Source organism: Pteronotus mesoamericanus, unplaced genomic scaffold (genome assembly GCF_021234165.1).
Source record: "Pteronotus mesoamericanus isolate MK-2021 breed Mesoamerican mustached bat unplaced genomic scaffold, CSHL_Meso_final contig_84, whole genome shotgun sequence".
Classification (NCBI taxonomy): domain Eukaryota; kingdom Metazoa; phylum Chordata; class Mammalia; order Chiroptera; family Mormoopidae; genus Pteronotus; species Pteronotus mesoamericanus.
The window spans coordinates 2119266-2140298 of record NW_026555267.1 but is presented as its reverse complement, the minus strand read 5'-3'; the positions used below and the strand labels follow the sequence as shown (position 1 = coordinate 2140298).

The 21033-nt window shown below is 52.3% G+C and overlaps 1 protein-coding gene across 1 annotated transcript in view; it reads right to left on the bottom strand.

The window, feature by feature from the left end:
- Nucleotides 1-21033, bottom strand: part of ABCC3 (ATP binding cassette subfamily C member 3) — a 50049-nt gene that overhangs the window by 15476 nt on the left and 13540 nt on the right. The window contains exons 7-22 of the mRNA XM_054585496.1: nt 14229-14405; nt 13759-13884; nt 13405-13542; nt 12467-12592; nt 12182-12243; nt 11422-11553; nt 10055-10246; nt 6910-7087; nt 6651-6812; nt 6051-6143; nt 4634-4837; nt 4383-4529; nt 3885-3972; nt 3441-3507; nt 3068-3194; nt 2816-2992 (exon numbers count right to left, since the gene is read on the bottom strand). Of these exons, the coding sequence (XP_054441471.1) occupies nt 2816-2992; nt 3068-3194; nt 3441-3507; nt 3885-3972; nt 4383-4529; nt 4634-4837; nt 6051-6143; nt 6651-6812; nt 6910-7087; nt 10055-10246; nt 11422-11553; nt 12182-12243; nt 12467-12592; nt 13405-13542; nt 13759-13884; nt 14229-14405 (2196 nt within the window). The remainder of the gene's footprint in view (nt 1-2815; nt 2993-3067; nt 3195-3440; nt 3508-3884; nt 3973-4382; nt 4530-4633; nt 4838-6050; nt 6144-6650; nt 6813-6909; nt 7088-10054; nt 10247-11421; nt 11554-12181; nt 12244-12466; nt 12593-13404; nt 13543-13758; nt 13885-14228; nt 14406-21033) is intronic.

The window sequence follows — 21033 nt, the reverse complement described above, 5'->3', positions numbered from 1 at the left end:
CTGGATCTGGCAATGATTTTTTTGGATACGATACCAAAAGTACAGACAACAAAAGTAAAAATAGATAAACTGGATCACATCAAAATTAAAAACTTCTGTTTATCAAAGGACACAACAGAGTGAAAAGGCAACCTACAGAATAGGAGAAAATATTTGCAACTCATATATCTAATAAGGGGTTAAAATCCAGTACAGTAAGTCCTCACTCAGCATAAGTCATTGTGACTTAAGCTAAATGACTTCTAATGAAACCAACTGATATAACTAAGAGTTAAGTTCCTACAGCTTGTCATCACGTTATAATGAAATGACATAGAATGAAATGATGTTATTTGAGGACGTGCTGTATATATAAAGAACTCCTACAACTCAACAACAAAAACACAAAACTCAATCAAAAAATGGGAAAAGGACTCAAACAGACTTTTCCCCAAAGAAGATATATATATAAATGGACAATGAGCACAGGAAAAGATGCTCAATATTACTAGTCATTACAAAAATGCAAATCCAAACCTCAACGAGATACCACCTCACACCCATTAGAATGGCTACTATCAAAAAAACAAACACCACAATCTTCCCCCAAAAAACCCATGCAAGTGTGGGCCAGGATGTGTAGAAGCTGGAGTCCTTGTACACTTTTGGTGGGAATGTAAAATGGCACAGCCATTACAGAAAACAGTATGGCAGTTCCTCAGAAAATTAAAAAAAAATAGATTTACCATATTATCTAGCAATTCCACTTCTGGGTATGTACCTAAAAGAATTAAAGGTAGGGTCTTGAAGAGACCCATCTTCATTGCAGTATTATTCACAATAGCTAAAAGGTGGAAGCCACCCAAGTGTCCACTGACAAATAGATAAACAAAATGTGGCATATACATACAATGGAACATTATTTAACCTTATAATGGAAAGAAATTTTGACTCATGTTATGTCATGAATGAACCTTGAGGATATTATGCTAGGTGAAATAAGCCAGTCACCCAAAAAAGATACTACAATATGTGATTCCATTTATATGAGGTACCTGGAGGAGTCAAACACACAGAGACAGGAAGTAGAAAGGTGGTTGCCAAGAACTGGAGAACGAGGGGGATGGGGAGCTATTGTTTAATGGGAACACAGTTTTAGTTTTGCAAGATGAAAAGAGTTATAGAGATGGATGGTTGTACAACAATGTGAACATACTTAACACTACTGACCTGTATGCTTAAAAATGGTGACAATGGTAAATTTTGTTATGTATATGTTGCAATAATTAAAAATAAATAAGCTAACTAAAACCCAAAAACTTTAGCCCTGGCTGGTGTGGCTCAGTGGATTGAGTATGGGCCTGTGAACCGAAAGGTTGCTGGTTCGATTCCCAGTCGGGGCACATGCCTGGCTTGCAGGCCAGCTCCCCAGCTGGGGGGCTGTGAGAGGCAACTGATGATGTATCTCTTGCACATTGATGTGATGTTTCTCTCCCTCTCTTTCTCCCTCCCTTACCTTCTCTCTAAAAAGTAACTAAATAAAATAAAAAAAGAAAACAAAAACTTTTGCTGATGTCTCATGGTTTTTACGGTAAATGCCAAAACCTGAACCAAGGTCTTCGAGGCTCTGCCTTGCCTTGTACTCTCCCACCCCTTCCTGACTAGTCTACCCACCTTCCTCAGCTCACACCTTCAGAGGCTTTTCATCCCTTTTGGTAAAGCCAGTCCTTCCAGCGGCCCGCAAGGCAGTATGGGAAATGGCTGCCTGAACACCTTGTTGGCTTCATCTCTTCTTCTTACCCCTGCTCACTGCACTCCAGCCATACTGGCCTCCTTGCTGGTCCTTAAATGCCCAAGTCACACTTCTGCCCAGGGGCTTTGCACTTACTGCTCTCTCTGTTTCGAAGGACTTTCTCCCAGGCAGGGCTCTTGTCCCCAGAAGTGGCCCACTCCCTCCTTTGTCCAGGTTTCAGTCCTCAGTGAGACTTTCCCAAGACACCCTAACAATACAGCCCCATACATAGTCCTATATCCCTTCTCTGTTCCATTCTCTCCCCCTTAGCATTTACCTCATATATTACATATTTTATTTATTTATCTTGCTGTCTTTTCCCCCAAATAGAATGTAAGCTATATGAAGACAGAGATTTAGATTTTATTTACTTATTATTTTTAGAGGAGGGGAAAGGAGAGAGAAAAAGAGGGAGAGAAAAACACTGATGTCAGAGAGAAACATCAATTGGTTACCTCTCATACGTGCCCCAACCGGGGACCAAACCATTTGCCCTGACCGGGAATCGAACTGGCGACCTTTATCTTTGCGGGACAATGCTCAACCAACTGAGCCAGGCTGGTTGGGGCATTTTTTATTTTTAAGATTTTATTTATTATTGTCAGAGAGAGGGGAAGGGAGGGAGAAAGAGAGGGTGAGAAAAAGGCAGAGATTTTAGACTTACGTATTCAGTACAGTATATTGTCTGGGATACAAGTGTGTAATAAAGTCTGAGGAACGAATGGATGAGTGACCAGCTCTTCTTCCTCAGCTTTAAGGTTCAGCTCAGAAGTGACACTTTTCGTCACATACACTTCCCCCTCACTGCTCTCTCTGTCCCAGCACAGGCCTTCAGCTCGGCCTGCAGAAATTCTACAGCCCCTACCAGCTCACAGGCTGGACCCTCCCCACAACAGATCCACTTCCCCAGTGCCTAACACAGAGCTGGGCCTGATATTCCATGGATGTATGAACGAATGAATGAGTGCATATACCGACCCAGGAGGGGTTACGGTGGGCAGCTATATATGCTGACTCCCCAGAGGATGGGAGGGGACCGTGTACCTTCTCTCCGATCTCTGTCTTGTCCCCACCAGGCAGCACATCCAGGTCAGCTAGCAGGGCACAGGCCTCCAGGGCCCGCTGGTAGCGCTTGGGGTCCAGAGCTCGGCCAAAGAGCACATTTCCCTGAAGAGTGCAGTTCTGTATCCAGGCCTGCTGGGGCACGTAGGCCACGGAGCCCTGGCCACAGGAGAACCCCGTATTTACCTTGGGGTTGACCAGCCTTTCCTTCCCAGGAGTCCCTGCCCTTCTCACCTTCACATACACCTTGCCTTCCAGCTTCTCCATCTCTCCCAGAAGGGCAGACACCAGGGAGGACTTTCCACAGCCCACAGGCCCTACCACAGCCACCAGTGCCCCTTTTGGTACCTGGATGTTTAAGCTGGGAGACCAGGAGTCCAAAGACAAAGACCGGGTTTCTGATTCCCATCCTTCTGCCTGGAGACCCAAGCCCGTCTCCACCGCGCCCCATTGCCCCCTCGCCGCCCGCCCCCCGCCAACCGCAGATACCACTTTGGCAGTCGAGGCTCTCCCTGCTTTCCCGGGTAAGGGTTGGGGGCAGATTTTGCTGTTGATTTGAACTTTAGCCCCCTTTAGTCAGCTAAGAAGCCACAGGAGAAGCTGGTACCTGCGCAGGGTTGGGGGCAGGTCCTGGGCCCAAGTGAAGGTGCCGTTGTCTATGATGACCGCGTAGCCTGGAAGGGTCAGGGTATACAGAATCAGGGGGGCCAGGAAGGGAGAGAGGGTCCCTGGGAGAGGTTCGGAGGGAGATGTGTGGGATTCCCTGGGGAAGGGGCCAAGGGGAGAAGGCGGGGAAGCTTGGGGCACAGGGGAAAGGGACAGGAAGTCCTGGGGCAGGGGGAACCCTAGGGAAGGAAGGAGAGTCGGGGAGGCCTCGGGAAGGACGAAGGAGAGGAGAGCGGAGAGCCAAAGACGGCAAAGGCAGGCATAGAGTTAAAGATATGAAAGAGGAAGAAAAAAAGGAGTCACAAGAGGAAAGTTAAAAGCTTGGAACAAGGATTTTCTGGAGCAGGGGCTGCTGCAAGAGCAGTCCAGGTAGGAGTATCTGGACCTGGGGTGATGGTCTTTCTCTCTACACACTGGGGGTCAAGTTCATCTTGGCTCAGGAAATGCTGGATCCGCTTCAGAGACACGCTGGTCTGCAGGGGGGCATGAGTCAGCCCTGGAAGCCATGTTTTCTCTGTCCCCCTCCACTGCCTCTCACACTTGCTTGGCCCCCAACTCCCTGGGTGCAGCCGAGCACTCTGAAGGCCCAGACACTGGTGCAGGGGCTCCTCCCAGGACTAAATCTTTCCTGGCTCCCACTGCCGAAGACAGAGTTGGTAAGAGGAGGTTATCTCCAGAACTCAGGTTTTCAGGGACCCCGCCTGGTCTCTTGACCCCAAATGACCGCTGCTTCTAATGATTTCATTCAACTTCCAACAATTCCTCTTAATGCCAGATGGTCCTCTCCTGATTCCAGTAATTCTCCTTGATTATCTTCTGACCCTACGTGACCCCAACAACCCGCCTTCACTCCAGCAGAAAACCCAGCCCCACCTGGGGTTACCTGAGTCAGACCGCTGATTAATTGGGACAGTGAGCCGAGGGGGTTCTTTAAGATATTGAACAGGGACACAGACACAAAGGCCTTCTCAGCATCCAGCACATTGTTCGGGTCCACAGACACATACACCCCGAGGGTGATGAGGGTCACCTGGGCAGCGGTAGGGGTGAGTGTCAGGGTGGAGTATGCTGGGCCCAGAGGCCTGGGGGGCCCAGGTGGGAGGCGGGAGGCCAGCCCCGGCAGGAGAGCCTCACCAGGAAGGGGGTGCAGATCCAGATGAAGACGGATATGGCATAGAGGTAGTAAGCACGGCGCAGCAGCCGGAGCTCGCTCTGCCGGATGCCCTCCACCTGCTTCAAGAGGCTGGGCTCCCAGGCGTACAGCTTCAGCACCTTGATGCCACCCAGGATCTCGCTCATCAGCTTGATGCGCAAGTCCTTGCACTTCATTTGTTCTACCTGCAGAAAGAGTGGCGGTGGCACGTCCCCTCCCCTTCCCAGACCTCTGCCGTTGGGGGCTCATTCCTCCCATGCACTGGCACACACTGCAGCCACTGGGGCTGCTCACCAGTGCCCCCCCGACCGCCCACCTCCTCAAAGCCTGTGCTGCACCTCAGCCTGGAAGACCCAGCTCAGCCTCCCTACTCCTCCCGACAAAATCCAGCTCCAACCTCAGCACTAATGCCGTGGTCCCTCCCAGGCAGCATCCTCCGGCCCTGTCTCTGGGTCTCTACAGCACAGCATACTTTCCTGTTGTCCCCAGAGTGATCGTGTGCATGGATGCTTCCCCACTCAGACTGCCAGCCTCCTGACCCTAATCCAGGGCGCAGCACGCCGAAGAAATTTATGCATTCAAGCCCTGTTTATTGAGTGCCTGCTAAGTGCCGGGCCACATGCGAGACATGGGGCAGATAGATGACCAACTCAAACAAGGCCTCAGTCATCATGAAGCTGACAGTCTGATGGGTAGGCAGGTAGGAAGCAAACAATTATTTAAATAAATGCTTAATACATCAGCGTGCATATTCTGAGGGAAACCATAGGATTCCGTGAGAGTCTAGGAAATGAGAGTTTATGTTGGGAGGTTGGGAGAAGGGAAGGAGTTGGGCAGGCAAGGAAGGGAAGAGCATTCCAGGGAAGAGTGGGTATGGTGGCCTGGAGGTATGCAGAGCTCAATGCTTTGGAGAAAAGTGAGGCCAGACCAGCTGAAATTTGGCCATATCACAGGGGCTGAGGGCTTGCAAGGGGAGCAGGGACCTGGTGGGTGATCCCAGGGTCTTTGTCATTCATTCAATATGCAGTAGGAAACCACTGAAGACTTCAATAGATGTTTGCAAATAAAGGACTGGATCACTGGCTATTCACACTCAGCAGAGTGTGGCAGGAGAAACGCTTACTAGACCAAAAGATGCAGGTTCAAGTTCCAGGTCTGCCTGATTCTGGACTACCATAATCTCTCTGGGCATTGGTTCCTCACATGCACAGTGAGAATGTTTCTAAAACGCTCTTGGGTTGCTGTGAAGATTGAGTGAGCTAGGGTTTGTGAAAGTGTCTTGTAGCCATCTAGTATTAGTAAACAAAATAACTGAGGGGCCCCAGGTTAGTCAATATGCTTCCCAGGCACCTGGCCAGGTGCTCCAGGCAGAAGCAGTGCACCTATGATAGCACTCACCTCTAAATCACGTGTCTTTTTGGCCAGAAGTCCATTGAATGGGATCAGCAGGACCAGGAGAGCAACTCCAGCCAGAATGGAGGGACCTAGGTTCTGAGGAGGCACAAGTGCATAGATAAGACATATAACCATTGTGTATGTAGGCAGAACCCAACAGACAGAGGCTTACTGATAGGAAGCATGGAAATGGGCAGAAAGCAATTGATTACAGTCAGCCAGATATGCAAAGTAGACATCTAGAGAAAGCCAAAATGACCAAAACATCTGCAGATGCAGTCAGCCATCAGATCATGGTAGCAAACAGGCACAAACACGCAGGCGTGGAGGGGTGTCCAGATACACAGGAAGGCAAACACAGACAGACAATGACAGTCAGTCACACATACCCTGCCGCCTAGTCTGTCTTTGCTAAGGATAATCACCCGGGCTGGAAAGACTCGGTCGCAGACACCAGCATCAGCATCCTTGCAGCCCTGACTCCTGCCCCACTATCTAGGGAAGCTCTTGTATCCATTATGCAGCACCTCTGCTGACCCAGAATAACCGTCTTGCCCTTTCTCAGCAAGGTCAAGGTCAGAGGAAGGGACCAGAGAGAGTCACCTGCCAGAGGAAGTAGATGGCCAGGATGATCTGCAGAGGTCCTGACCACAGCAGATGGAGGAAGGTGACAAGGTCCATGAAGTGCTGGGCATCCACTGATATGAGGTTGACCATTTCCCCCACGGTGGACTCACGTCTGACTGAATTGGTGATGACCAGAGCCTGTAGGTAGACAGCAGGTGATGAACTTGGCCAGTGAGGTTCTCTGAAGCTCCCCAGGGCCAGCCTCCCTGGTCCCCAGGGCCCTGCTCCAGCTGACCTTCCTGTAGATGACACCTATGATCCCCGTACGGAGCCTCAACCCTATCACAAAGATGTATTGGAAACACTGCTGCATGATCAGAGTCTGTATCACGGAGCACACGAACATCAGCACAGCTACCAGGATGCCCCACCACGTGGGGGCCGTGGGGTTTGAAATAAATCTGATCAGGATGCTGCAAAGGCAGGAGATAGGCATGAGCGTGGGGCAGGCTCCCCAGGCTGCTCCTTCTACTGCTTCCCTCCCCTTTCATCCTCAGCCTCCACTCCACCCCCTTCTCCCCCCTCCCCAACCCAGACCAGGGGGACTCAGCCCAGTGTTGCCTCAAGACCATGACTCTCCCTCCTTGCTCCCTTCTGCCTTCATCTCTTTTTCTATCCACCATGGCCCCCACTACACCTTCCATCACTCTCACCAGCAGCCTCACCTGCCTGCCTTTCTTGCCTGCTTTGACCACATGGCAGGAAGTAATACTACACGTTTCTTGATTAGAATTTCCTGTGCCTCCTTCCAGGCTGCTGAGGGCTCAGAGTGTACTGTATGCCAACACAGACTCTTGCCTCTCAAATCCATCCTCTCCAACATCAGCCAGCGCCAGTGCTACCTGGTGACCTTCTCCAGGGTCCTACCTCACCTCCTCTTCCACAGCCTTCTTTATCTCTCTTCTCCTACCTTCTGAGTGGAACCACTCTCCACCTCCTCAGCAGCTACCCACTTAAGTCCGCCCACTTAATTCATCTATTAAGAACTCCCCACCAACCACAAACTTTTCTCCCAACACTTGCCCTCTTCTCTTCCTCCTGCCTCAAGAGAGGTGTCTCTCCAGTTCTCCCAGCCTGATCCTGCCCCCCTAAGCTCTGGATCCCATCCACCTCTTCAAGAACATGCTGCATCATCGCCTTCCTTTCTCCTGGTCTTCAATAGCTTCGTTTCTGCGGGCAGCTCTGTGTCTTCACCTTTTGACATGATCAATTCTCTTCCATGTTGAGACAAGTATCCCCTTACTGTGTGGATCTACCTCCATAGTCACAGCCAGGACTCTCCTTCTGAGGCTTGAATGCGTCTCCCAAAAAGATATATTCAAGTCCTAACCCCTGGTACCTGTGAATGTGATCTTATTTGGAAATAAGGTCTTTGCAGACATAATCAATCAAGTTAAGATGAGATCACTAGGGTGGGCCCTAATCCAATGGCTGGTGTCCTTATAAGAGACAGGAGAGGGAGATTTGCACAGAAACACGGATATACTCATGAAAAGGCCATGAGAAGAAGGAGGCAGAGGTAGGAGTGTTGTGTCTACAAACTTAGGAATGCCAAGGAGTGCCAGCATCCACCGGAAGCTAGGGGGTGTGGAACAGATTCTCATTCAGAACTTCTAGAAGGAACCAACCCCACCAACACCTTGATTTCAGCCTTCTGGCCTCCAGCTGTGAGAGAATAAATTTCTGTTTTTTTAAGTCACCCAGTTTGTGGTAATTTGTTGCAGCAGCCACAGGAAATGAATGCATCTTTCTATACAGGAAGTTTCTAGACCTCCATGGCCCCTATCTCCACTGCAAACCCCATGTTCTCAGGGCCTTCCCCTCTGTCCCAGTCTCTGTTCTTGGCAAAGTCACCAGCAAACTCCATGTGGCCTTCCGCAGGCTCTATTGTACTGGCCATCTTGCAAGCACCCTGCTCCTCCATCTCTGACCCCTCCCTGTCAGGCTTCTGTTTACCCCTTTCCTGTCAGAATTCCCCAGGGCTGTCTGGGGCCTCTAATCTGGGGCAAAGCTTAGCCACAGATATAAGACCCTGGGCTTCCACCGATGGCTCTGAAATGGCATCTTCAGCTGGCTGAGTCTCACCTTGGGGCACCCGGCCGAACTACAGGTCCACATGGCTACAACTCTCCGCCTTGCCCGGGACCCAGCCCTCTCCTCCCACTGAGTTCATCATCTCAGCAAAACACCCATCGTCCTCCAGTCACCCTTGACCCCTCCCTCTCTCTGGCACACCCCTCGTCTCCAGAGGAGCCTCTGAATCCTCTCTCGCTCCTGGCCTGGGTCCGCATCTGCCCTGGTTGGCCCACTTTCATCTGGCCACCTGCCCTATCACCCCCTGAACTACTGGCAGGGGATTCTTCCAAAATACAAACCAGTTGCCCCTTTCTGGCTGCAAATCTTTCAAGGATTTCCTTCGCTCTCCCCCTCTCCCTTTGTCTTTCGCCCTTCCCTCTGATCACGCTATCCTCCCGCATTCCAGCGTTCAGAAATACCTGGATTGCCTGAGTCATGCTGTCTCAGGCCTTTGTGGCTTTGCCTCGGCTGCACCTTCTCCTCCTTCCTCCCCTGGTTAACTAACCTTTGCTTGTGCTTCCAAATTTTATAAACCCCCTGGCTGCCAGATGTACCCTGCTCTTTCCCAAGCTGGCTGCTGTTCCCCTCCTGGGGTTGTCCAGACACTGGAGCGCACCTCTGCCCGCAAAGCGCTCTAACGGATTCACACGTTGCTTCCGCCTGCGAGACTTTAAGACCATAGCTTGTTGGTACCCTGCAGCTCAATACATATTCATCGAATAAACAAATGCATGAATGGGAGGAGGGCAAGGAGCTGGCGGCTCAGATGCTAGGCCACCCTCTTTCCCACCCCCTCAGTTGAGAACTGCTAGTCCAGGCCACTCCTGTGACAGATGATAGAGCCTATCTATCATCTGGAAAGAATGCTGTAGCTGGAGTTCAGAGCCCTGGACTCCAATCCGTCTCTATCAGCTGTGTGTCCTTGAGCAAATCGTTTCACCTTTCTGAATTCCTGCTTCCTTATTTGTTTTTTTTTAAATTTAGTTTTTCTGCTTCCTTGTTGGTAAAATGGGAGTAGGGACACCTCTCTGTAGGATTTAAAGAGAGAATGTTTAATGCATCCACCAGGGAGCCTGGCACATAGTATGTACCTGGTAAAGATAAGTTGGATGTGAATGGGGAAACTGAGGTGCAGAGGCATTGCCATTGCCAAAGGGCACACAGAAGATGGAGAGTCCCTTCAGTTCCTGGTCTGGGGCTCTTCTCGCCACGTGTCATCCCTCCCTCTGCGCTCAGTCCTCAGGGACAGCCACGCCCCACCCCCACCCAGGGAAGGGCTGCAGCAAGAGGGAGCATAGGAAGACCTGAGCAGCTGTGGGTTGATAAAGGCGAGCATGCTCTGGACCAACATGAAGCATGTGCTGATGAGGAAGCCGGGGCCAAAGGTGGCCAGCAGGGCCTGCAGGAAGGAGGGCTCCCGGGGCCGGCGCCGGCGTCCCAGCAGCTCCTCACTCTCCGTGGAGACTGTCTTCCCGGCTGCCGCCGTGGCCCTGTGTCTGGTCAGGGAAGAAGGAGCAGTGGGTAGGTATGGGCTCAGTGAAGCCAAGCGCCGGGAGCTGGGTCGGGGGGGTGGGGGAGGAGTGGCGAGCTGCTTTCTGGGCTCTCAGGACTGGGAGGGGGATGGACAACAAGACTTTTGAAGTAAACTCCCCAAGAGGCTCTGGCCTCAGGTGCTAGAATGTGTCTGAGTGGTGCCTTACTGCCGCCTGATGACTATGACCCAGCAATGCGCCGCCTCTGGCTGACCCCTGTCTCCCCAGGGAGGATGCGGACAGGGAAGGGACACATGGGCAGGGAAGGCTAGTGGCCTAGTCACTGGGAAGCTGCACAAGGAGCGGGTAGAGGTGACGTGGAGGGCCAGAGAAGGGGCGTCCAGGCAGACTGGGGAGCCACAGGGCGTCCCAGAGGCTCCACGCTATGGAAGCAAAGACACTGCTGGCCAAGCCCAAGTGCCAGGCTCCACTGACAGCCAGCTGGTACCAGGGGCTCCTGACTGAACAAGCAGTGAGATCCGCGGCCCCCGGTTGGTGGGGGCTCAGCCACAGGGCCACAAGTGGGCAGGAAAGAATGACTCGGAACCCCGTCTCTCGTGGCTGGCAGTGAGCTAGAGATGGGGTCCTTGACGGGAGGCGGCCCGTGGAAAAGCCCCTCAGCTGGAGGGTCATCTTCTCCAGCCACTGCCTCCAGACAGGACGAGGCAGATATACAGGCCCCTCCTGAGGGAAGTCCCTGGAATCCAAACCCCCTTCATGTTGGGCAGGGTGGTGCAGTGAAAGAGCAGTGGAGCCGGACACCTGGGCGCAGATTCTAGCTGGGCCACGACCAACCAGGGGACTTTGGGGGTGCCACTAAACCTCCGTGTCCCCATCTGCAACAAGGGGACAACAGGATGTATATCGTAGGGCTGTTGGAGACTGAGTTCATCTCTGCGCTCAGGGTCACGCCTGGGATGGAATGAATGCTACAAAACTGGCGGCCGTTCTCTGGCCTCCGTGGACCCAGAGAGAGCTGGCCTCACCCAGTCCTGCGCGTCCCACCTCAGGGCCACCTACACCTCCTCTTCTCCCTACCGCCCGCCCTGCCACCCTCGCAGGTCAGCAGCCTCCACTGCAGGAGACCTGGGTGCGTGACGGGGCTGGGCGGAAAGGCGTGGGCACTGGGAGGGCCTCACCCTGCTGCCTGCTTTTGCTGCTTCTTCCAGGCCTCCAGCAGCCTCTGCACCACCATCTCGCAGCGGTTCTCCTCGTTCAGGGACCAGAGGTCTTGCTCTTCCAGGGGGCGCCGGTAGCCGAGGATGGCCAACCTGGGGCAGGCAGATGGCCCCAAATGGAGTCAGAGTTTAGCGACCTGGAGCCACGACCAGGGTCTCCAGAAAGGAGGGTATCTCTAGGGTGCTGTGGTCAAGGAAGGTGTCTCCTTTATTTGCCACAGTGAACAGGCTGGAGGTCACTGCCTCCTACCCTGAGTTCTCATCTCAGGCTCCTCTTTCTTTTCCCCACCGACCCCTGGGTCCTGGTGATGAAATTCATGCTGGCTGGGGCCCTCTTCGGTCACCCGGGTGGGAGACACAATTATCCTGCTCAAGCCACTCTGACGGGTGGCCAAGGAGGTGACAGAAGAGTGTAGCATTACACTAATTACGGTTTTCTTCTAGCCCCTAGGCCTGCCCTTGCTGTCTGCTAGATGCAGGGCTGGCCTGTGGTCTGGGATCAGAGCTGGGCCATGCCTGGCCTTTGCACTCAGCCTCCAGCCTAAACAGCTTCCCCAACCTCTCCTGCCCCATGGCTGCTGAGGCAGGGGTTTGGAGTAGAGGGGCCAACCAGGCCCGGTTCTGCAGGCCCCTGAGCTTCCAGCCCGCTGCCCTTCCTCCTGCTTACCCCTGTCTCCCAGACCCCCCTCCCTGGCCCAGACTGGAGGAAGAGCCAACTCACTTTGTGAACCACCAGAAGGACAGGCGGGAGAGGAAGCCGGCGTCAGCCTCTGGGCAGGGGTTCTAGAAGGTGAGAGTGAAATGGGAGAGATCAGGAGTGCCCACCGCCTCTCCAGGCATAGAAGAGGGAGGAGGCCCTCTCGCCCTCGGGCTCTGAGCTCCAGGTGGCACGTTGTGGAGATGACCTGGCAATGGAAGGGACTGCAAGGGATCAGGAATGCTGGTAAGAGCCCGCTAGGGGTGGGTGTGCAACCTCCATCCCCATCAGCCTCCATGGAAAACTCACAGGGTCAACATTCTTTGGGGAGAACAACGGTGGCTTCTCCTTGAAGCAGGACAGGATGAAGGCAAAGAGCACCAGGGCAAAGTAGATGTAGAAGGTGGTGAAGCGGAAGGGGTCCAAGATCTTGCCCTGGGGGGACAATGGGGAAGAGCATCAGAACCTCAGGCTCCTCAGAGAGGGGTGGGGTCACAAGCAGGCCACTGTTCAGTGAGGACTTGCCCCACATCAGGCATTGCGCCAAGCGGCTCGCCTTCATCACCTTCTCCAACCCTCCTTGGCACCCTCTCCCAGGTGGGAAATATTTGGTGCTCAGTTTGCAACTGAGGAAATGAGGCCCCAAAAGACTAAGGAATTTGCCCAAGGTCACACAGAGAATAAGTGGGTTATTCCAAGCCTGTACTCTTATGGATATACTTGACTGCCTCCCCTTGAGATGGACAAATGGGGAGATGCTGGATTGACGCCCAGCGTTCCTACCACCCACTGACAGCCCCACCACAGATCAAGGGGGAGGCTAGGGACTGAGGAAGGTGAGAAGAAAGGGGAAAACAAGACCATGGGACCTCCAGGTAAGCCAGAACTACCCATGTATGACTGCAAACATGTGTTCATTACCGACATTGGCGGACACCCCTGTCAGACATTGCAGTTGGTGGTGGCTACAGAACAGCCCCCTTGCACTCCCATAAATATCCATCAGTGGCCCCGTTCTGCTGAATTACACTGGCCCTCAGCTCAACCACCATCCCAGCAGAGGTGGTTCTGCTTCCCAGCAGAGATACAGCAAGCAGAGAAAACCACAAAGAGCACTGAAGCTCAGAAGAGGTCCTCGGAGCCAGGGAGGGGCAGAGCAGAGGAGCCGGGGACCCAGCAGTGGCCTCAAGCCCTGAGGTTACCCCCACATAGGGCTGGACCGGGGAGGTGCGCCTCTTTGCCCTCACCTTTGCCACAGCTGAAAGGATCTTGGAGCGGAAGGGGATGACAGCACAGACCACACACAGGAACCAGAAGATGATGAGGACCCCCGAGGACTGCACCCCCCGCAGCCGCTCGTACTGGATCAGCAACGTGGCCAGCAGCTGTGTGAGAAGGGCAGGGGAAACCAGGCCAGAGTGCGCACCTCTGGACTTGCCTCTGTGCCTCCCCATCCTGCGTGGCCAGATGTCTGTGGGGTCACCCTCATCTTGTTCCCATTGCTAAGGTGTCCAGCCTTCTCCGCAGAGCCCATGGTTCCCCCACCGTCCTAGACCCACTGGAGACCCACCCCGACGCAGCTTCCCAGATCCCACACTGACCATGGTGACCCCCACCACCAAGGGGGTGACAACGAAGATGGGGGCAGGGGCCCAGCCGTGGACCAGGCCATGGAAGGAGTAGAAGAGGTCAGCCCAGGAGATGCACCACAGCAGAACGCCCAGGGCCTACAGACAAGGCACGCGTTGGAGTGTCCATCCCCAGAGGGAGGGACAGTCACTTCTTGCTTCTGAAGCTACCAGATCTGCCTGAGCCTCACCCTGAGGGCCGGGCTGGGCCCTGGCTGGAAGCTTCTCAAGGGTGGGAGAACCTGGATGGAAAATGTGCTTGCACCTCCCCAAGAAGGGGATATTTCAGTTGGCTGCAAACCCAGCTGGCAAGCTGCCACGGCCCCAGGGCCAGGTGGTGAAGCCGAGGAACCCTGTCCAGTTGCTGAGGATGGGGGAAGGGACTCATTAAAAAAGAAACCCCCCTGACCCCCGCCTACCACCCACCAGTCCCAGCCCCTGACCGTCTTGAGCCTGGAGAGGTGGGAGAGGACGATGTAGCCTTGGTGGCGGTGCTGAAGGTAGAACAGGTAGCAGGGCAGGGCGGCCCACAGGTAGATGCAGGGAATCCAGGCCAGCAGGGAGTTCTGGAAGCACGAAGTGAGGTCGGGGTTGTCTGTGTACACGGACAGATTGGAGTCCTGGGGACAGAGAACAATTCAGTGCTGTGGCCGCCTTCTGCAGAATAGGACTCTCCCTCAAGAGAAGTGGCTGATCCATGTGCAGCTGGGTCAGAAGGTGTGTTAAGATGAGAGGGTAAGTGTGCAAATGAGCAGGTGTTGCTCCGAGTGGGAGCTCTCCTGGGAGGTCATGGCTGTCCCCATTTCCTCATTCTTGCGCATTCTCTCTCCTCCCCCCCCACTTCAACTGCAGTACAATTTAAGTACAATAAACTGCACCCATTGAAAGTGCACAATCCAATGGATTTGACAGTTGCACAAACCTGCAAACCCACTGCTCCATAAAGATACAGAATATTTTCATCATTCCACGAGCTCCCCTGTGCCCCTTTATAGCCCATCCTGCCCGGGTAACCACTGATCTGCTTTCTGTCATTCTAGATTTCTACTCTTTTTTAAAAGTAATTTTGTAATTTATCAAAACAAATATATGCACACAGTTGAAGAGCCCGCTTCCTCTCTAAGCCTCTTCCAAGAAGAGACAGAGAACTTCCCTGAGATTGCATGCCTTTCTTCCGCAATGGGGGAGGTCATCCCCCACCCCACCCACCTCGCGGGGTGGGTATAAGCTCAAAGGAGCAAAGGGATGTGGAGAGAGCTTTGTAAATTACCGGACCTACGGTGTCCAACCATCTCACTTTGTGTAGAACGGCCCTGGTTCTAGCACCAAAAGGCGGGGTGTCCTGGGGAACCAGTGAGTCCAGACAAGAGCCCCCTCTTGTCTTTGGCTATAACTCTACCTAAGAACTTCTTTGGAAACAGATGGGGGAATACATTCAAATACATATTTTCCTGAGATTGTTCCCTCCAAGACCCTCGGTCAACTCATCTTTCTTTCTTGCAAAAATTAGACGTTCTTTATAGAAAGCTCAGAAAATATAAACAACTTTTAAAAGGCCACCCATAATCTCATCCACTTAGAGACACCTGTTTACAACGGTTAACCCCCACCCTCTAATGAAAAATGTAAATAATTATCATTTTTATTTTTGTCAAAGTTATACATGCACATAATTTAAAAAGCCAAACTGTGAAAAAGAAAAGGGTATTCTGCCTCATCACCCCCGACTCTTCGTTCCATTTTCCAGGGGAAACAAGGCTAACTTTCTCCTGGTACCTACACTCCCATATTTTAAGCAATTTGCTTTTACTATTATTATTCGATTTACCATTATCTGATAACCACCATTTTCTTTTGCTTTGAACGGTGAGGCTGTACTTCTCTTATAGCCTATCCTCTTGAGCTTCCTCATCCTTCCAGTGCAAAAACATCACAGAATTTTTGTTAAATAAATATTCAGAGTTTACACTTTTTCACTGTGTATATGTTGTTTATTGCAAAAGTCAACACAATTGGCTCTACCTCTTTCAAGTGGTTTGACCTTGGGCAAAATGCTGTATCTTCACCTCTCTGGATCTTGGTTTGTTCAAAGGTAACGTGGTGGGGAGAACATCTCCCACCTGGCCCCTCCCACCTGGCCCCTTCGCCATCCTGCTAGAACAGTCCCTCACCTCTTCCCAAACTATTTCCTTGGGGTTCTGGTCTCTTCTCCTTCATGCCCTGATCCCTGTCCACACCCCCCGGCCTTTCCCTCCTTCCTCCGTCTTCCCTTCTAAGTCTCTTTGCTGGTCCCCTTCTTGGCATCAGAGTGCCGCAGGGCTCAGTCCTTTCCTTTCCTTTCTTTTCCTCCATCTCCTCCATCTGCTCTTACCTCCTTGGTGGTCTCATCTACATACTAATGACTCCCAAGTTTATCATTTCCACTCCACTACTCTCTAAATCCCCAACTCTATATTCAATTGCCTGCTGAACATCTCCACTTGATGCCCGCCCCCCCCCCCCCCCCCCCCGCTGCCCTACAAGGAGCTGTGCAGTGTGCCTCCCCACCAGCCCGTGACCTTGCTCACCGCCTCCCCGGCATCGCTCCAACCAGTGGCCTATTTCTCAACACACCAGGATCAGGGCCTTTGCACGTGCCATCTCTCTGCCTGGGACACTCTCCCCCAAGACATCGTTCAGTCTTTGTTTCTCAGTGAGGTCAACCCTGACCAGCTCTGTTTAAAATTGCCGGCTGCACCCCACCCCAGCATTCCCGATACATTCTCCTTGTCCTTCTCTGTTTTTTCCTTTTCTCTATAGTGCCTATCACCTTCCAACATGTTATATTATTTACTAGTGTGCTATGTTTCCTCTCATCTCGTCCTACTGACATGTAAATTTCTTAAAGGAAAGAGCCTTTATTTCATTTATTAATGTATCCTAGGTACCTAGAATAGTAGGTGCTCAGCCAAAAATTTGCTTAAATAAGTTAAATATTTGTTGAATAGATGAATGAATGAATGAACAAAAGGATAATCTATACCCTCCCTCTAAAATTTCAGTGGCTCCCTTCTGTCTAGAAAACAAAATCTCAGCATGTTACTAGAGCATTTGAGGCCTTCTACTGACCTTGAATTATCTCTCTCTCTCTCTCTCTCTATCTATCTATCTATTTATCTATCCGAACTATTTAACTATCTATATGCTTGAGTTCTCTCATCATAAGAAAACATTTCACGGAGTGATCTGCATACCCTGCCTCCCTTTCCTCAGCCTCCTTTCACTCATTAATTTACCCGGGTCAGCTCTCTGCCATCCTATGGCCTTGCTCCTGCCTCAAGACGACCCTTCCTGAAATGCAGCTTTGTGCCCCTTGCCTCAGGCCCACAAACCTGCAGAGGCTCCTGCTGCTCATGGAGCCAAGTCCAAGCACCCCAAGTGCTTCTTTCTTCCTACCTCCCTTCCCACTGCTTATTCCCTTGTTGCCAAACTCACTTCATTCTACCTCAGTTCTGAGACTCCCGATCCTTCCCTTTGCCCATCCTGGTCCCTTTTTTTTCCAACTTGTCAAAACCCAACAGCTACAGGGAAGAGGGGTGGGACTGGCTTAGCACCCGCCTTTTCCATCTTGAGCACCCCTTCTTCTCTGAAGTCAGCACCTATCAAGGGAGCTACCACTTCGGAGCATCAGTCTTCCACCTGACGATGCTTTGGTCAGGCAGTAGGCTGGGCGCACCTGGAGCAGGGCTGTCGCTTGCCTTTGGGGACCATGCAGCCCAGGGACACACTGCCTTGGGGCATTTCACTCAAGACCCAGCAGGCAGAGGTTGTACATCTTGTATTCCAGAGCCCTGTATTTAGTAGTCGTTCAAGCAATGTGAGCTAAGGATCCACAAACTCATGCTGAGCCCCCAGAATGCTGGCTCAGGGCTGAGTGGGCGCTGGGTCACAAAGATGGACACTCTACTAGGTCTGGTCAGGAACCACTGGGGGACAGGGAGCAGACACAGCTAATCCAGCCCCAATCCATGTCTTGTTTCCGTTAAAAAATGTTTCTTAAACAAGTATAACATACTTACAGAAAAGCACACACATCTTAAGTACGTGCCTCAGTGAATTTTCACATAGTAAACATACCCGTGTAACCAGCATCCAAGTCAAGAAAATGAGGGGAGACCATTACTGGCCCCCAGAAGCTCCCTGGTGCCCCCTCCCAGCACTACTCACCCCAGGGAAATGCCACCCGACTCCTAACAATGTCGATTCATTTTGCTCATTTGGGATCTTCCCATAGAGAAAGTTGTACAGGATGTATCTTTCACGTCTGGCTTCTTTCACTCAACACTGTGCCCGTGGGTGTCATTCTTGGGGTTGAGTGTGAGCGGGAACGCCCAGTCCTCATTTCTGCACGGTTAGCTGTCGTGTGAACGGATCCATGCACCTACGCATTCTACTGTCAGTGGGCAGCCCCACCCTGCTCTTATCTCAGCAGGCCCATTAATCGACCCACTTAGTTGCCACCCAGGAGCCTGTCCAAGGCTGGCCCTCCCCAACTCAGACTGACAGGTCTCCAAGCCTGCGGCACATGTCCCAGCTCCCTGGCCTGAGCCTGAGCCTCGCCTCCTACAGGAAGCCTTTCTGCGTGTGTGGCCTTGGCAGCCAGGTAAGCGACTATTACCAGAGAGTGATAAGAGCCCCTTATGTTTCAGGGGCACTTTATTACAACACTTACATGGTCATTAACTGGCTGGCTGATTCAGAACATCTTCCAGAAGTAGAGAGGAGGAACAGTATTAGGCCCAGCTCGCAAAAGAGGAAGCAAGCTTCACCTGCTCTGGCAACAGGTGCCAGACCCGGCAGTAGGGACCTGGGACAGGCACCCAGGCCTTGTGATGCCACACTGGGGTTTCTCCCCACGCCATGCCCCCTTGTGTCTGTGAACACATCCTCTCCCACAGAAACATAGCCTTTGAGGACAGATGCCAGGCCCTATCTTACTCCTCTCCTCTCCTGCCCCACCCACGTCCTCCAACTCCCAGCCCAGGGCCAGATATGCAGGAGGCGTCCAGAAATGGTGTATGCGTTGATTGACAAGGGAATTCGAGTTCAAGGGCATGATGGGGAATCCTTGCGTGGGTGTGCAAGTCGGTGCCGTGGCTCTTCGAGGCAGGAGGCGAGTGGCCACACGAAGAACCAAATCCCGATGCAGAGGGCCATTTGTGGGTTGCCGCTGTTGAACGATGGGGCCATGGGAGAGTTCCTTTATCTCTCTGGACCTCTTTCTCCATGCGTGAGTCATAATGGCAGTAAATGACTGCATCCTGGGAGCTCCCCGCGGGGGAGAGAATGAACAGCAGAGTATATCGACTCAGATAGGGCAACACTTGGGAAAGCCAGTGATGGAGCAAGAGGCTGTGGGGACTTTGTTTCAGTGGCACAGACAACCTGCACTATGGCAACAATCAAGAGATGGGGGCCCCTGGCTGGTGTGTCTCAGTGGATTGAGTGCCAGCCTGCAAATGGAAAGATGGCTGGTTCAATCCCCGGTCAGAGCACATGCTTGGGTTGTGGGTCAGGTCCCCAGCTGGGGGTGTGCGAGTCAACTGATCAATGTTTCTCTCCTTCCCTTCCCCTCTCTAAAAAATAAGTAAATAAAATCTTTTTTAAAAAAAGAGAGATGGGGGTGTGAGGACTCGGGTGGTCTAGTCTTTGACCCACTGGGGGGTCCAGCCTGGGCTCCTTTCCTTCAGATATGCACATCTCAACTGGGCAGAGCCCTCTACAGAAAGCAGCGGGTACCCATCTATGCCTGTACTATTTACTCTAGAGCTAGGACGCCAACGCGGCATGACCTGCACAGCAAGTCCAGAACAGAGCTCCCGCCCATCCCCTCCTCTCCAGCCCGCCTGCCTCGATGGATGATAACGCTCTCCTTCTCTCAGGCCAGAATCCTTGGAGTCATCCTTAATTCTTCACTTTCTCTCACACTCCACACGCAACCCTTCATCAAATCCTGATCACTCTACCTGCAAATGGTCAGACTCAACGAGATGAGAGTGCGCCATTCCCCTGCTCTTATCTATCAAAAAGCAACTTCATCTCGTTCTCCGCGATGTACCCAGAATCTGACCGCTTCTGTGCCCCATTCTCTCATCCGGATTACTTCCCTCTCCCCGGTTGTGGTCTTCCTGCCTCCACCCTGGCCACTTGCTCTGGCAGTCTTTCCCAGCACAGCAGCTAGAGGCAGATCTTAATGAAATCTAAGCTAGACCATGCTACCATGTTACTGCTCTGGTTCGAAGCTCACTCAGTAAAAGCCAAAGACCCCACGTGGCCCTTAACACACCCTCATTATCTGCTTCTCCCCACCTCTCTGACTTTATTTCCCCCGCTCCTCTCTCTCACTCCACAGCCGTTACTCACAGTTCCCATAGCAACAACAGCTTCCTTAATAAGGTGATTAAACAGCTAGATGTATATGATAAGTTCTGTTGCCCACAAAGGACTGCACGGCGGGGACCCCTTCACGGGCATTAAGGCTAAAATAGACCTAAGCAAAGGCAGGTAGGAGTGAGGACCCTAGATCCTTTTGCCCCAGCTGGGCCATGGCTCTGCCAGTGACTTCCCAGCCCCCCAGCCACCCTAGACTTGTTGACAGCCTCTGTCATCAGAAGAGTAATGACTTCCTCAGTTCTGTGGGGTGGGGAGAAGGGAGAGAAGGGATCAACTGTCAAGTTCATTTATTTCAGCAGAAATGGAGGTGCAGAACGGGCAAAGACCAGCTCTGATCCCCATTCACACTCACTGACCTGCCGGGGCTGAAATAGCAGCCTTCGGAAGGGCCCGGGGTACACAGTCAAAGCCTGGCTGCCCGGGGCCAGCCCACAGCCCACAGGCCTGGCTGGCCCAGCCGCTTCTGCAGGCAGTAGCGCCAGCCCACAACTTCAGTTATTTGAGCACCATTTTTGTCCCAGGATTATCTTCTTCTTCTTTTTTTTTTTTAATCTTCACCTGAGGATACGTTTACTGATTTTTAGAGAGAGAGGAAGGGAGAAAGAAACGTCGACATGAGAGAAACATTGATCGGTTGCTCCCATATGCACCTGATTGGAAATTGAACATGCAGACTAGGTATGTGCCTGACCAGGGATCAACGCCCCAAACTTTTGGCCGATGGGACGATGCTCCAATCAGCTGAGCCGCCCGGCCAGGACCCAGGATCATCATTAATGTTCTCAACAGCTGAGACCCCTGGCTGGACAGGCCCCA